Source organism: Hyaena hyaena, unplaced genomic scaffold, assembly GCF_003009895.1.
Source record: "Hyaena hyaena isolate Hyena2069 unplaced genomic scaffold, ASM300989v1 scaffold_235, whole genome shotgun sequence".
Classification (NCBI taxonomy): Eukaryota; Metazoa; Chordata; class Mammalia; order Carnivora; family Hyaenidae; genus Hyaena; species Hyaena hyaena.
Genome location: NW_024080867.1, coordinates 990,141 through 1,006,076, shown reverse-complemented (window position 1 = coordinate 1,006,076; position 15,936 = coordinate 990,141). Strand labels below are relative to the sequence as shown.

At 44.8% G+C, this 15,936-nt stretch overlaps 1 protein-coding gene across 1 annotated transcript; it reads right to left on the bottom strand.

The window, feature by feature from the left end:
* Window positions 1-8,694: 8,694 nt before the first annotated feature.
* On the bottom strand, window positions 8,695-15,717 carry LOC120239725 (leukocyte immunoglobulin-like receptor subfamily A member 6). Its single transcript, XM_039244180.1, is given in 9 exon segments — window positions 8,695-9,207; window positions 9,210-9,320; window positions 9,466-9,516; window positions 13,463-13,765; window positions 13,969-14,265; window positions 14,485-14,787; window positions 14,933-15,217; window positions 15,400-15,435; window positions 15,592-15,717. Coding segments are annotated over 9 exon segments (1,608 nt in total). The 5' UTR covers window positions 15,626-15,717; the 3' UTR covers window positions 8,695-9,019.
* Between the last annotated feature and the right edge of the window lie 219 nt (window positions 15,718-15,936).

Here is a 15,936-nt window from a genome sequence, read left to right as displayed (position 1 = left end):
ATGTTCCAGGGGTTCATGGCACATTTTTCCAGCTAATTTTTGGGAATGGTGATCAGCATTGCATTCTAGACAAGGGTTTGTTTTTTTTTTTTCAACTTTTTCAACTTTTATGCTATTGACATTTGGGGCTGGATAATGATTCTCTGCTCTGTGTGTGTGTGTGTGTGTGTGTGTGTGTGTGTGTAGGGAACCCGTCCTGGGTGTTGCAGGATGTTGACCAGTATCCCTGGTCCCTGTTTACTAAATATAAGAAGGACTTGCCTTCTTATATTCATTCATAACACTGTAAGAGAAGCCTCATGGAGACAAACTTATTTTCCCCCAAATTCTTGCCTTAACCCTAGCATCCAAGCTGAAATCCTGTGTTCAAAAAGCCAAAAAGTCTGGGATTGTGGAAAACCTCAGTTGTCCATGTGATTGCTATAGGTCCATGCCCCCCTCTCTGGGGAATTCCAGGTAACATCCCCATGCTTCCCCTTGCAGATCTCAGTAGGATCTACTACACTTATTTTCCTTCCTTGGCTACTGCACACCTCTGTTATCCAGAAATGAGGAGTCCCACAGACCTGGCCTGTGCATTGGGTGCTGTCTGTCAGGTCCTGTCATCCTTGTTCAGGTCCCTCTAGAAACAGTCGATGAGAAAGAAAGCTGAACAGCTTTCTTTCTCAATCATAGTTCTGGTTTCCTCACACGTGTGCTGCGCAAAAATATCTGACTTCCTGAAAATATTTTGGGGCCAAGCCCAAGGTCTCTCCCTGTTCTAAAACCCAAGTGTGTCTTGGAGTCCATACCTGGACCAATCTCCTAAATCCAAGGTATGATATATTTTACAGGAGGTGGTTTCAGCAGATAGTGGTTGGGCTCAGGGGTCTTCTTTTTGGGGCCCCATGATGGTCAACAACCATGCCATGTGGTGTGGCCTTTGACAAGATACTTAATCTCCTTGAATTTTCCTACTTAGCAAAGTGTAGATAACAAGGAGATCTGATAAATTTTACAGAAAGATTCACTGAAGAAATATATGTAAAACAGATTTTGTAGAATAGGTGCTAATAAGTGTGAATTCCTGTCATTGCTGCACAGAAACCTGTTATTTTCACTGTTGTTCTCTAACAAGGTTAACTTTGATGCTAGTTCTGCATCCAAAATGCTGCTGAGTCTCCCAAACTCTGATGTCTTAATCTCTTGCACTGTTTTGATTTTTTCTGGAATCATCCAGATAGATCCACCTCCTGCTACTGGATTTCCTTGATTGACCTTGGGGGCAACTGTCTATACTGAGTTGAGACATGGGGTGCATAGGACTCCCTAATGTACCTTGAAGGAGTTAGCTGCAGAGGTGATGGATGAGAGCCAGACTCCTTGCTGGGGACACAAGCCAGGTACTCTCTGGCAAACAGAGATTCTAGTGTCTCTCACTTGAGTGACCTGGACCTGCCCCAAAATGGCTTTCCAGATTCCAGTAGGATCGGGTGGATCTATCTGGATGATTCTGGAAGGACAAAAGAGTGCAAGAATTTAAGACAGCAGAGTTTGGGACACTCACCACAACTAGATACATAATTGTGACATAGTCACACAGTGGATTCTTACACAGGAGGGAAAATACTTCTTTCACATGTAAAGATATGATGAGATATCAAACCTATAATGTTGAATGAAAGGATCCAGTCAGAAAAATATATACTAGATGCTTCCATGTAGGTGAAATTCAGTAGTAGCCAGGAAGGAAGATGATTAGTGGTAGATAGATGGTAGATTTGTTTTTTGTTTATAGTAGCATAGTAATGGAAGTCAGAACTTACCCATGAAAGGAGCCAAGAAAGTTTTCTGATGTGTTAAGAATATTCTACATTTTGGTACAGGTGGTGGTTGCAAAGGAACAAATATGTAGAATTCTGTCAAACTACATACATGAAGAGAAAGAGGTGTTTAAAATGATTATCTGATGATAACTTTATTTATGATTCTTCTGTATCTATTTTCCAAATTTTATACAAAGAATGAATGTCTTTTCTGTAATGGGAAAAGACCATCAACATTAATAAAACATACCTCTGACCCCTTAGTGTGTTTCAAATTTTAGCCCTGTGAGAGCTGTGAGAGCAATGCGGTTATTTAGCCCAAATGAAGAACAAAATTATTTACAATCTTAGCCTGGGGACACATTACTTCACACTGCACATCCCATCTTAATTCATGGGTAAGATAGGTGATCCTGTCGCAGGCAAATGGTGTTGGAGAATTCTTAAAATCATAATGGTTGATTTTGATGGTATGTAGACAATTTACTTTAAGGTGGAATTATATAAATAGTAGCAGTTAAAGATAGCACTAAGTAAGAAATTGACTCAGCATAATTACAGTAAGGTCTCTATAGAGCCAGAGAACAAGGAAGCCAAAGTCAAAATCAATAGGAGTCAGCTTCTACCCTTTATCCCTGCAACCATAGCACAGAGCAGGGCAGAGAACTTAGGGAATAGATGATAGAGATGAGAATAACAAGGACAACAGTCCTAGAAATGTTTTCTAGGGGATTCTGAGGTTTTTATCTCATCTTAGGGTGAGATGAATCTGAAGACATAAGTTATTGTTAGGACGGAGTTGTCAAGCCGGGTTTCAGAAAGGGCTATGGTGTCCATGGAGAGCCTCCTCAGGGTCTTTCTGGGTGTTCTCAGGACATAGAATTCAAGTATTAATTGGTCTTGCAAGTTCCATGTATACACTGTTATCAATTGAGGGTTCCTCGGGCCCCTGGGAAGTGGAGGTGGCTTTCTGCTGTGTGAAAATACAGTGATCCAACTGTACATATGTCACCTCCTGTGCGTCTTCTGCTGGAGGGTTCTGCATAATGGGAAATGGGGAGGAGAGTGTGCACATATTTGTGGGCACTAGGAGGAAGTGAGACTGCATTGAAGAGGATGAGCTGAAGAGGACCTACTTCCCTACTCACCATTCTGTCCACCTCAGGCTCTCTGTTGATTATAGCAGCATCTGTAGGGAATAGAAGTCATCAAAAACACGTGGAAGAGCACTTCTGGATCCTCACTGAATATATACAGACACCCATGACAGAGAGGTGCAGTATTGCTTGGAATTACTGCCAAAAAGTGGAGTCAGAAATTCTACTTCTCTAAAGTTCATGGACAGATCCCATTAATATCTCCCTATTTCCATTCCGTTGATGAGGATGGGAGTCACTGGTGTTCTCTCTAGAAAGCCCAACCTCCATGGCTCTTGCCTTGAGCCAGGCATCAGCCTGCAAACAGAGAACTCACACCTGAGCACTCTCATCCTAGCTTCCCGCTCTGCTCAGACGGGAACTGGCCTCTCCTTCCCAAGACTCACTTTTTTTGGCATGGCACCAGCGATGAATTAGGAAAAAAAAAAAAAAAAGGAGGATGGTGAGGAAGACGATGGCCACTAAGGGCCCAACCAGAACATGCAGGTGTCTGGGGTTATCTGTGGGAATCCAATAAGGAGAAAATCATGATAGCTCTCCTTTATTGATTGCCTCCCATTTATTGATTGCTGGATAAATAATACAGTATCTCTACCTCAACCCTGAGTCAAACAAGGTTCTTTAACAAAAGAAAAATTAAATTCTTTAATAAAAGAAAAAGTTGAAACCAAGGTCAAAGTAAGTAGAGTTATTTTATGTTGTACAGGCAGGAAATGATAACAAGATGGCTGAGCAAGGGATGCACAGTGCGATGTGTTTACTTTTCGTGGTCTCATGAGTCATATATTAGGTTACTGCTCTGCTCATCTGATCCTCTCTACCAGCTATTGCTAAACTTATTTTGTTGTTCATTCACTGTCCCAAGAAAATCAGTCCTTCTGGAAATTAAGAGGAAAGTTGACTCGAGGTAGTGCTTGTTTCTGTCTCTGAGTCTAAGATTTGAACTGACTCAAAAGGATATTAGTATTCACCTCTGAGGGATTTATCGAATGTTCACAGATAATTGGAAACAGGGGTGAGGTAGAGATTTGATGTGAGGGGAATGGGGGCAATTTACATCACGTATACCGTTACTTTCTCTGTTACAGAAGCATGTGAAATGCATTCACATTTTTGTTCTAGCCTCATCCTCCCAGAGAACCTAAAAGGGGGAGGTTTAGCTTAATTTTATTGTGGATAAAATAGAAGATAAAAGAGCTAATCATATAGAAGTAGAAAAATGATGATTTGAAGCCAAGTGCCTTTGTCTTTCTGGCATACTATACTGTTACACTAAGCATCCTCATTTGCACATGCTTCCTCCCTCCCGCATGATTTCTCTCTCCTGACAACTATAGGTTTAGGTGTAGTGAAACTTAATTGCACAAAGTAATTAATGAGTCCAAGGGCAAGCAACTAAGAAAAATCAGATCCAACAAAACTTCCCTCCAAATGGTTCTACTTCAAGAATATGTCTTATATTTACCTACTTCATTCATTTGGTGTCTAACTCGGCAACACATTCCACCAGGAGAGTGGCAATTGCATTTTCTGTGGTCTCTTGGCTCCAAGTTGTACATCTTACAACTCATTTTCATATCAGTCACTACTAATCATATATGGATTCCCAGTAGATGCTCAGATGATTTGCAATGAGGCTGAACATATAGCACCCATTTCTTGTTCTTACTCAGCTCTCTTATACAAGCTGGTTCCTCCCTGTCTCCTTACATTGATCTTGTCATTCTCTCCACCTCCTCTGCAGCATTTAGACTCTTCTTTCTTGAGCGTAAGGTTGCTCTCACCTTAGTATCTTCTTGGGAGATAGCTCTGAGATATCTTTCCAACAGTCTTCAAAGAATTAAACACTTCTTGTCATTAAGCCCGTGAACTAAATACTGCCCAAAGATTGAGAAAGTCTCTGCCACTCACCCTAAACCATCCACAAAACACTATCTATCACTTTGTTTAAAATTTCATGTATAGTGTGCTCATAATTGATCATTTATCCATTCATGCTCTCATTTTCTGCCCTTCCACTTAAGGTGCAATATCAGCTTCCCAAAATGCATTCCCAAAGGCATCCTGTTTACTATTGGTAGTAGGCAGAAGACTGCATCCCTCAAAAGTTCCGTGTCCTAATCCCCACAATTTGCAATTATGTTATGTTACGTGACAAGGAGAAATTATGGTTGCAGATGTAATTAAGGTTGCTAATCCATTGACTTTATTTTTTTTAAATAGTTCATTGTCAAGTTGGTTTCCATATAACACCCAGTGCTCATCCCCACAAGTGCCCTCCTCCATGCCCATCACCCCAAGCTAATCCATTGACTTTAAAATTAAGAGGTCATCCCAGATTATCTGGATGGTCCCAATGTAATCACAAGCGTCCTTAATACAGAAGGAGATGTGATGAAGGAAGAGGGGTCTGAGTGGTTCAATGTGAGTTATATTGACCAACCATTGCTGGCTTTGAAGATGGAAGAAGGGGACCATGAGCTGGAAAGGCAAGGAAATGGATTGCCCTGCGGAGCCTCCAGAAGGCACACAGCCTGATGTCATCTTGGTTTCAGCCTCACAAGACCCATTTCAGAACTATGACCTATAGAACTATAAGATTATTTTATAAACTGTTGCTTGGGGGCGCCTGGGTAGCTCAGTTGGTTAAGCCTCCAACTCTTGATTTCGGCTCAGGTCATGATCTCAGTCTGTGAGTTTGAGCCCCACATAGCTGTCTGCTATCAGTGCAGAGCCCACTTTGGATCTTCTGTGTCTCTCTCTCTACCCCTCCCCTGCTTGTGTTTGCTCTCTCTCACTCTCTTTCAAAAATAAAATAAACTGTGCTGTTTTAATGCACTGAGCTTTTGGAAATTTGTTACAGCGCCAATAGGAAATTACTACAGATGGCATATCCAGCACATGGATATATATGTGCACTGGAACAGTGCTTGAATGAATAAATGAAGGAATCACATGTATGGGTGAGAGACTGGCTTCTGAATTCTCCCTCACTCTACTGAGCATACCTAAGTTGCATCCTGACAGCCAGGAGCTCATTTCTTTACAAATGGGACTTCTCTAAGCATTGCTTACCTCCCACCAGGTGCTCCCTTCCTTTCTCTCCTCCAAGATCCCATGATTCTCATCTACACTTAGGAATGGGGACAGAGTAGGTATGGCATTATTCCTGACAAGTGGATTAGGTTTATTTTCACTCTCTTCTCTTGGAGGAGGTTTCTGCCGCAGAAAATTAGAGTTTAAGAGTCCTCACTGGCCTCATGGTGACCCAAACCCCTTCTACACTGTAGAGTCTGGGGATCAGAAAGGGAAGGTAACAAGCCCAAGATCACAGAGCTGGAAGGTGGCTGAGCCAACACTGAAACTCAAGGCTTCTCTTTATCTACAAACAAGGATAAAAGAGATCCTTTACTTACCAGTTTTGGAGTTTAGTTCTGTAGATGGAAGGCAACTACTTGACGAGTTTCCTAGAAGACAAGTGAGGAGAGAGGTGGGGATGTGGAGCTCTATTTGATTCTTTTGGACTGCAATATAAGATTTCTTGCATGAATATATCAACATGTATCTCTCCATTCTCATTATTATAGACATCTGGCTAACATGGACATCTGGGTAATATGGATAATATAGATGTCTAAACAATAATATCCTTCCTGTCCATGAACAGGGGATATCCTTCCATATGTTTGCGTTTTCTTCATGTTCTTTCATCAAACTCTTACAGTTTTCAGAGCATAGCTTTTTCACCTTTTAGGTTAAATTTATTCCCAACTATTTTATTATTTTTAAATCATCGTAAATGAAATCATTTTCTTTTTTTTCTCACATCAGTACAGCTTTTATTGCGTTTTTAAAATATCACAAATAAGTTTGAAAAATAACCTGGGATCTTGCTGTTTCTGTAGCTGGACAACTTAGACCTTATTCATCAGCTTGCTGAACTGTTCCTTTTTCAGAAACATAGATACCATCCAAAATTTTTCTGATAATCCTTGTTTCTAACTGTTGTGCTTGATGAATCAAAGCAGCTAAATTTGATAATGATATCATCCTTTCTTTCTTGTGAGACTATTCTCAGTCTTTCTGTTCTGCTGTGTCACTAAAAGTTACTAACGTCTCTTAGTGCTGTTTTGTTGATGGCATTTGCAAGCTTATTGATTGGGGTCTATTGTTTTGTTCTGGGACCTCAGAGAACCTAGTTATTTTGGAGCTCAGAGCATCCCTCTTTCCATAGGTGTGAGTCACATGCTCACTGTCATGGAAATTGACAAGCACATCTGGGACCCTGCTGCAAGGAGAGCCCAAGAAGTAATGTGAGCCTCTCTTCAAGGGGCCCTACTTTTTTTCTCTTCTCCAGACGGAAGATCAATACAGAAAGGGCTACTGTCTGTGGAGCATACATTATTTCAGTGGCCTGTCATTGGAGCTTTCCTTGTTTTGGAGACTCTCCACCACCCAAATATCAGTTCCACTTTTCATTACAACACTAAGGATGAGGGAATCTGCCTGTTTTTAAGGTCAAGACTCAAGTAAATTTCAACTGGGAGTGGAGTGCAGAGACCTGTCCCCAGATTCCAGGACCCCTGAACACAGCTGTCTGCTCTGAAGTTACTGAGACTGAGGGAAAGTCAGTCCAGGAATAAGCTGGGAGTGAGGGTCCTGCCAGCTGCTCAGGAAATGCTTGGATGGAGCGAAAGGGGAGGCAGTGAGGTCCAACAGGTAGACTCTTAGGGACAGACCTATATAAATTCAGGCATTTATATGGTTACCACCATAATAGATTGCATAGGAAGCTTTTCTTTCCATTCTTTATAGGGCTGAAGTTAGTCCTGCCTGCTTAAATAATTACTGTAGTCTCTTCTTGACATTAAGTATGTGATGGAATAATCCTACATGCAGGTTTCTTGATAGTTGCTTTCATTTATTTAATGTGGTGTTTGAAATTGATCTGTACTCTACTTGTAGTTTCAGTTTGTGCTTTTTCTGCCACAAAATATTCCATTTCCTACACAGAATGCAAACATTCGTTAATTGTTGATGTGTTTGTATGGTTTTATCTACACGAAAAGACACCCTTGTCAACATTCTTATGCATAGATCAGCATCCAGATGCACACGGTTTCCTCTAGGGCATAGAGTTATGGGCCAGAGCTGTATCTCTTCCTTTGACCAGGTGATTCTGATCTACTCCCCAGATTGAATGGAACAATTTATACCCCTACCAGTAATGTACTGGAATTCTAAGTACACGATATTTTCTCCATCGATCGGTTTTGCAATTGTGTTCTCTTGCCTCTCATGTGAATGTACTAGAGGTGGAGATCACAATTCACTGAAACTGTGGCATTGCACTGAGGTTGCACATCCAAGGATCTCACAAATAGAAAGAAGTATATGTACATGTCGGGGTTATCAGTGAGGTGCACCATACCTGAATCACACTCACCTGTGAAAGATGACTGTGTCCATGCTGAGCATCTCAGCTTGGCACACAGTGCATTCACATGACACTTTGATGTTGGCCATGAAGGGCATGTTTACACCAAACAAATAGGCAAATGCCATGGAAAGCAGCTTTTTAAAAAATGATTATTTTGTAGAGCCAGTGTAGCAGCACAGCACAAGGCTGTCACTTTAACCAACCCTGTGCTCAGCCAAACTAATGATATTTCTGGAAAATACTCCAGGAATCATTGGATGAGGAGCAAAGAGCTTTATGAGTCCAGAGGGGGTTAAGGGAATAGTTCTGGGTTTATCTCTCACAAAGTGGAGCTGATTTTCATCCATTTATTCACTTATTAAAACAGATATTGTGTTTGGGGCTGAAGGGATGGAGGTAGACAGCACACACTAGGGAATGTGAAAACTGAAAATAAAGGAAAATATATCCCAGTAAAGTGGGCCAGAACGTGACATTGTAGAAAGGTATAAACATGACACTGTAGGAAGGTATGAACCCAAACCAGTGTGTGAAATGCACCCTCGTGTCACAGGGATGAAGAAAGACAGGGGTCAGTGAAGGGAATCCATCAATGGTAGGAAGGAAAGTACTACAGTTCATGGAGGAAGAGTCCTGGCCAGGGAGATGGTCAGACACTTTCTCAGTAGACAGTTCTGCTGGCAGAGCGGCAGATTTTCTTCCAGAACTCCCTGCACCATTAGGTTCATCCTCAGAACTCTGCCATGCAGGATTGTGGTTTTCCTCCATTTCCTCATTGTGTTTATCTCCTGGTTGCATCTGGGGTTCTTCTGAAGCTGTGGCCAGCCTGAAATAGCAGAATCCCCAGGACCAGCAGGATCAAGCCTGCCACACCCATGCGGATGAGATTTTCTATCGTGTAATCTTTGGAGTTGGAGGCTAGGAATGAGGACCAAGAGGTTACAGAGGTCAGGGCAGCCCCAAATCATCCTGAATCCTGGATATCCACCAAGAGCACCCACCTCCCCTTGATCGGACTTTAACCTCCGTGTCAGTCCCAAAACTGAGACTTTCTTCTACTCACCACTGTTGGGGTCTGACTTGTTTTTGGGTGGGCTGATATTGTCAGTTGCTACTGTGGGGAAAATAGAAGCAGATGCTTAGGATCCTGAGACCACTCTCCAGCCTGGCTTCTCGCTCTGTGTTCTATAGCCCTCAATTTCTCATTACATAGTTTTTGTACAGTTCATGAACAACTCCTTCTCTGCAGTAGTGGGTTTCCTCTGGTACCCTCATTGGAATCCTTCCATCTCCTTGTTTTCTTTGAATTCAGACTTTGCTTCTAGTCAGTCTGGAGTGGATGCTGGCTGTGCCCTAGGAGCTCAGGGTTGGAGAGAAAAATGTCCTCCCAACACAGAAATAATTGTGTCCTTGTATGTCACATTCAGTCTGGGATACAAGACCCCATGTGCCCATGTCCTCAGAGCTGAGAGTTCCCACTTATTCAACAGCCAAGGATTTAGCATCCATAGACAAGGGGGTTGGTATCAGGGGGTTCTGAAGGTTAGGAACACAGAGGAGCCAAGATCTGGGGCAGGGTCCCCTTCCCTCCATTTGAGTCACCTCCCTTCTTTCTGGGTCTGCATTTTAATCTGCACCTGGAACTTTACCTCCTCATGTGCTTCCACTGATTCATTTATCATATAAATAGTTAGAAATGTCCACACAGGTCAATATATAGATGTACACATAGATAGGTGCACACATATACACCAAACACATTAGTATGTATTTCCTCAAGGTGATGTTTATTCACACTTGCGTGTGGATCTAGGCAACGAGATCCTATTGAATGAAGAGTATGGCCATCAAGATGAATATCTGTATATATACACATGGATATATATGTATATGTGTTATATATTCATAGATCATTTTATATACACATATAGCCATATGTTTATATTAACAGAAATATTATAAATATATGAATACATAATCACATGTATTTGTATGAATATCTAGATCTTCCTGTCTAGAGAAAAGGAGAGACAGAGAGGCATGGTCTGTCTTTCCTCAACAGGACTGCAGTTGTGTCTGTGGTCTGTGGATGGGCAGATGACAAAAGCACCTGGTCTCAGTTCATGGTCTCGTGTCATGGAGACAGTTCAGGGAGGCATGCCCATAAGGGTAGACTCCATCTTCATCTCCCTGCTTTGGGACAAACTCTAGAAATCTGGTGATGTTTCCAGTAGGGATAGCTAATCATTTTATTTTCATTATCAAAGACAACTTTTGCTCCCACTATCTCACAGGGTCAGAACTGAGGAAACCCATATGTATGTTTTTCAACTTCAAGAAACAGAAGTCAGTGGAAGTATAATATCAATTATAATTTGTGAACACAAAAGCAAGGAAATCATGAAAAGCTATTACCTCATTTTAATATGAAAATCAAAATAGTAAAAAAAAAGAGAGAGAGAAAAATTACAGACCCTGAATAGCAAAAGTAATGTTGAAAAAGAAACCAAAGCAGGAGGCATCACAATTCTAGACTTTTAGCTGTATGACAAAGCTATAATCATCAAGACAGTATGGTACTGGCAGAAAAACAGACACACAGATCAACTGAACCCAGTAATGGATCAATAAATGTATGGCTGACTAATCTTCAACAATGCAGGAAAGAGTATCTAATGCAAAAGAGACAGTCTTTTCAGCAAATAGTGTTGGAAAAACTGGACAGTTACACGCAGAAGAATGAAACTGGACCACTTTATTACACCACACAGATAAATAAATTAAAAATGAATAAAAGACCTAAAGATAAGACAGGAAACTATCAAAGTCCTAGAGGAGAACACAAGAAGTAGTTTCTTTGATCTCTGCCACAGCAACTTCTTACTAGACATGTCTGGAGACAAAAATGAACTATAAGGATCTCATCAAGATAAAAAGCTTCTTCACAATGAAAGAAACAATCAACAAAACTAAAAAGCAAGTGATGGAATGGCTGAAATATTTTCAAACGACATCGGATAAAGGGTTAGTGTCTAAAGTCTATAAAGAATGTATTACACTCAATCCCACAAAATTAAATAATCCAGTGAAGAAATGGGAAGAAACCATGAACAGACACTTTTCCAAAGAAGACATCCAGATGGCTAACAGACACATGAAAAGATGTTCAAAATCTCTTATTTCAGAGAAAAATAAATCAAAACCAGAATGAGAACCACCACACACTTGTCATAATGGCTAATGTTAATACCTCAGGAAACAGCAGATGTTGACCAGGATGGGGAGAAAGGGGAACCCTTTACAGGGCTGGTGGGAATGCAGACTGGTGTGCCCACTCTGGAAAACAGTATGGAGGGTCCTCAAAAAACTAAAATAGAAGTACCTTGGACCCAGCAATTGCAATTCTAGGTGTTATCCAAAGAATAGAAAAATGTTGATTCAAAGGGGCACATGCACTCCAAGGTTTATAGCAGCACTATCAACAAGAGCCAAATTATGGAAAGAGCCCAAATGTCCATTGTCTGATGAATGGATAAAGATGTGATACACACACACACACACACACACACACACACACACACACACACACTACTCTGCGATGGAAAACAATAAGAGCTTGACATTTGCAATAATGCAAATGGAGCTAGAGTGTATATGCTAAGCCAAAATAAGTCAGTCAGAGGAAGACAAATATCATATGATTTTGCTCACATGTGGAACTTAAGACAGACAACAGATGAACATAGGGGAAGAGAAGGAAAATAAGATAAAAACAGAATAATTTTAAGTGATATATCACTGGTTTCTGCTACTGAAGCCAATACTACACAGTATGTTAACTAACTTGAATTAAAAATATTTTTAATGTTTATTTATTTTTCAGAGAGAAAGAGAGGTAGAGTACAAGTCGGGGAGGAGCAAAAAGAGAGAGGGAGAGACAGAATCCAAAGCATGTTCCAGGCTCTGAGCCATTAGCACAGAGCCTGATGCAGGCCTCACATCCATGAACCACGAGATCATAACCTGCACCGAAGTTGGTCACTCAACTGACGGAGCCACCCAGTTGCCCCAATAAATAAACTAATTAGAAAAGAAAGAACAAACTGAGGACTGATGGGTGTGAGGGGAAGGGGGGGTGATGGACATGGAGGAGGGCACTTGTGGGGATGAGCACTGGGTATTGTATGGGAACCAACTTGACAATAAACTATTTAAAAAAAAAGAAAAAAAAAAGCAATGGAAAGTCAGAAAGTGTGCAATGAGTTAACAGCACTTAAAAATATCCCCTAAACAATAGCTCCCTTAGGCATACTTACTATTCAGACAGCTTACTTTATGGTACTAAAGTAGTTAACCAATTCTTAAAACAAGTTATGAATTGACACCATTTTTATGAATAAAGTTCAAAATCTTTGATGTTCATGAACGAGATTCTGTGAAAAGGAGATAAGACTTGGTAGTAAGAAGTTATTCCCCACAATGAATGTGTGAACCTAATCTGACCCCATGGATACTGGTTTTTGAGCCTTGCGTCCTTGTAACATCAGTTCCATTCGTGACTCTATGTGTGGACATTGCTCCAGAAGTTCTGAGAAGCAGGCAGAGTGACACTGGACAAGCGTCCACACACAAGTCAGTGAGGACATGAATTGCCCATGGGTGTGTTGTGCAGCCTCCCTAGAGACCCCTGCAGGTCAGGCATGGCCCCCCACCTGGTCTCAGGTGTGCCTTGAGGCCCCCAAGTGAGCATAGGGGGCAGGAGAGCAGGGCACACAGGTGGGGAGACTTCTGTGCAGAGGAGTATCCCGTTGGATGACCCCACAGTTCAGATTCCAATATGGAGGCCTCTGTCTCCTTAGATGGTTCACCCAGCCCTCACCCAGCCCTCCCACCCTTCATCTCTGCGGAGACTGCAGGATGGGGGACCCAAGGTGGAGGTCCCTGCTCTTTCCATCTCTCATGGGCTGGAGCCTACTCTGTGGAGTCTCCCCCTCATTTATCACTGTCTCAGGTTTTCCTGAGCTGAGAGACTCAGTAAGGATGGGCCAAGGGCCCCTCACCTGAGACCAGCAGCTCCAGGGGCTCACTGGGGTGTGACAGCAGGTAGGGGAAGGCGCTATATGAGCCGTAGCACCTGTAGGTCCCCCCCTGGGCTGAGGTCACAGGACTCATGGAGAATTCTGCCTGGTACTTCTTATCTTTGTTCTCTGATCTACGACGCAGGGGGGGGTCGGCTGCCCCCTCCTTGGACAGAAGGAAAGTGTCCACACGGCTCCTGTACTGACACAGCAGGGTCACGTTCTGTCCTGAGGCCACCGTGGGTCCCGGCTGCACCGAGAGGGAGGGCGTGGAGGACAGCTGTCCTAGAGAGAGGAAGGCGGGGGAGGGGCTGTCCATCCCTGTTCCTAACTGAGTCTGTCTGTCCTCTGAGTCTCTCCCCTTCCCCCTCCCGTCTCTCTCTCTCCCTGGGGACCCCACACCCCTGGTCCCGGCCACCACCCCCTGGGGCACCCCCAGCACTACCTGTGCAGAGACTGGGGCCCTGACTGAACCCGTGTCCCCTCACCTGTGACCAGGATGTCCAGGGGGTCACTGGGGGCCGACCACTCGGAGGAGAGGTTGTGTCCACCATAGCAGGTGTACCGGCCCCTTTGGGATCTGCTCACTGGGCCCAGCGGGAAGTCGGCCCCAGAGAGCCCAGCCTGGGGCTGCCGGCCTTGGGGCTGGGGGGTGTCACGTGAGCCCTCCTTGTGCAGAGCGAACCTGTCATAGCCGACATCTGAGCGACACTGGAGGGTCAGGCTCTGTCCAGGGGACACCACAGGGCCCTGCGTGGTCAGGAGGGAGGGCTTCCTGGACACACCTGGGAGAAGACCTGCCGTGGATGGAGGGGTGGTTCTCCCCACACCTCCCTTCTCCATCCTGACCCCCTGTCTCCCTGTCTCTCACCCTCTGTGTCTCTGATCTGTGAGATCCCCGTGGGCTCCTCACCCCACCTCTCATCTGGGGCTCCCCTGGGAGCAGAGCCTCCATAACCTGCCTGGTGCCTCAAACATGGATGGGAAGAATCAGACTCTCTTACCTGATACCAGGAGGTCCAGGGCGTCACTGGGCTGTGACCACACCTGGGGGGAGTTGTTGTAATAGCCATAGCATCTGAACGTCCACCTGAGCCCGGGGGTCACGGGGCCCACAGGGAACAGGGCCTGGAACTGCCCATGGGTGGGTCGCTGGGAGTCCAGGGTCGAGGAGGGCCTGGGTTCTCCTTCCTTCATCAGGACGAACCTGTCGAATTTCTCCCATGAGGCACACTGGAGGGTCACATTCACTCCTGAGGTCACGATGGGGCTGGGCAGGGCTGAGAGACTGGGTTTGCCATAGGATCCTAGGAAAGGAGGAGGGGGCGGGTTAAATGGGGCTCAGATGCCCCCACGGTGTCCCCAGGGCTGGGCTGTGAGAGGGAGACATGCTGAGAGCAGACCCCCTCCCTGAGGGCAGAGCCTGGGGCTGGGACCCTGAGGGGCTCGCACCTGTCACCACCAGCTCCAGGGGGTCACTGCTCTCTGACGAGCCAGAGGGACTTAGATAGTGACAGCGATACTGTCCTGCATACACATTTGTCATTTGTGTAATGGAGAACTTGGTCTTGTCCCCAGGCTCCAGTGGCTTCTGTCTGTCCCAGGTCACTGATTGTCCCTCTTTATCCAGAGAGAACTGCTGGGCCTCTATGGTCCCCTGACACCAGATGGTCACAGGTGTCCCCCAGGGGACCACCGGGCCTGGCTCAGCCCAGATGGTGGGTTTGGGAAGGGTCCCTGGAAGGAAACAGAGGCTGGATCCTAAGACCTTCCCCACCCCCAGTTCCCAGCTCAGCCCCGAACCCCTAGGCATCCCTTCTCCATCCACCCAGAACTGTTGTTCTCCATCCCCAGATGCCTGGTGGGTGAGCCCTGTCCCCAGTGAGAAGGTGGGATAGGCCCCCTGGGGACAGACTCACCTGCCTGTGCTCGGGTCCTGGGGCCCACACTCAGCCCTGCAAGAGAGTCCCTATGAGAGGTTTGCCCCGAATCCTGAGCAGAACCCTCCTCCTCGTGACCCTCCTGTGCCTGGGGTCTCTGGCAGCCCAGGGGCTGGCTGTGAGGCGGGTCCCTCCCAGACTAGGGCGTCCCCTCCCCTCCTGAGATCTCACCGAGGAGGAGCAGGGCCGTGAGGGTGGGGGTCATGGTGTCACTTGACTTTGAATCTGGCTCTGCAGATGGAGGAACCTCAGTGCCCGCAGGACAGGAAGCAGCACAGGGTGTGGCCACTTGGGGGCTGGTCTGCTGGTTATGGGGTTGTCACGTGAGCAGCCCCACAGGAGTGTGAACAGCCTGTCCCCACTGGCTGGCTCTGGTGTCCATGATGGTGCAGCAAGTGAACCCCGAGGTTTCCTGAGATGCCCTGTCCAGGTGAGGAGACCAGGGCACATCCTTCCCTCCCAGAACGACCCCTGTGGGGCCTCCTTCATTCTCAGCCCATCCCCGGGAGTCCTCAC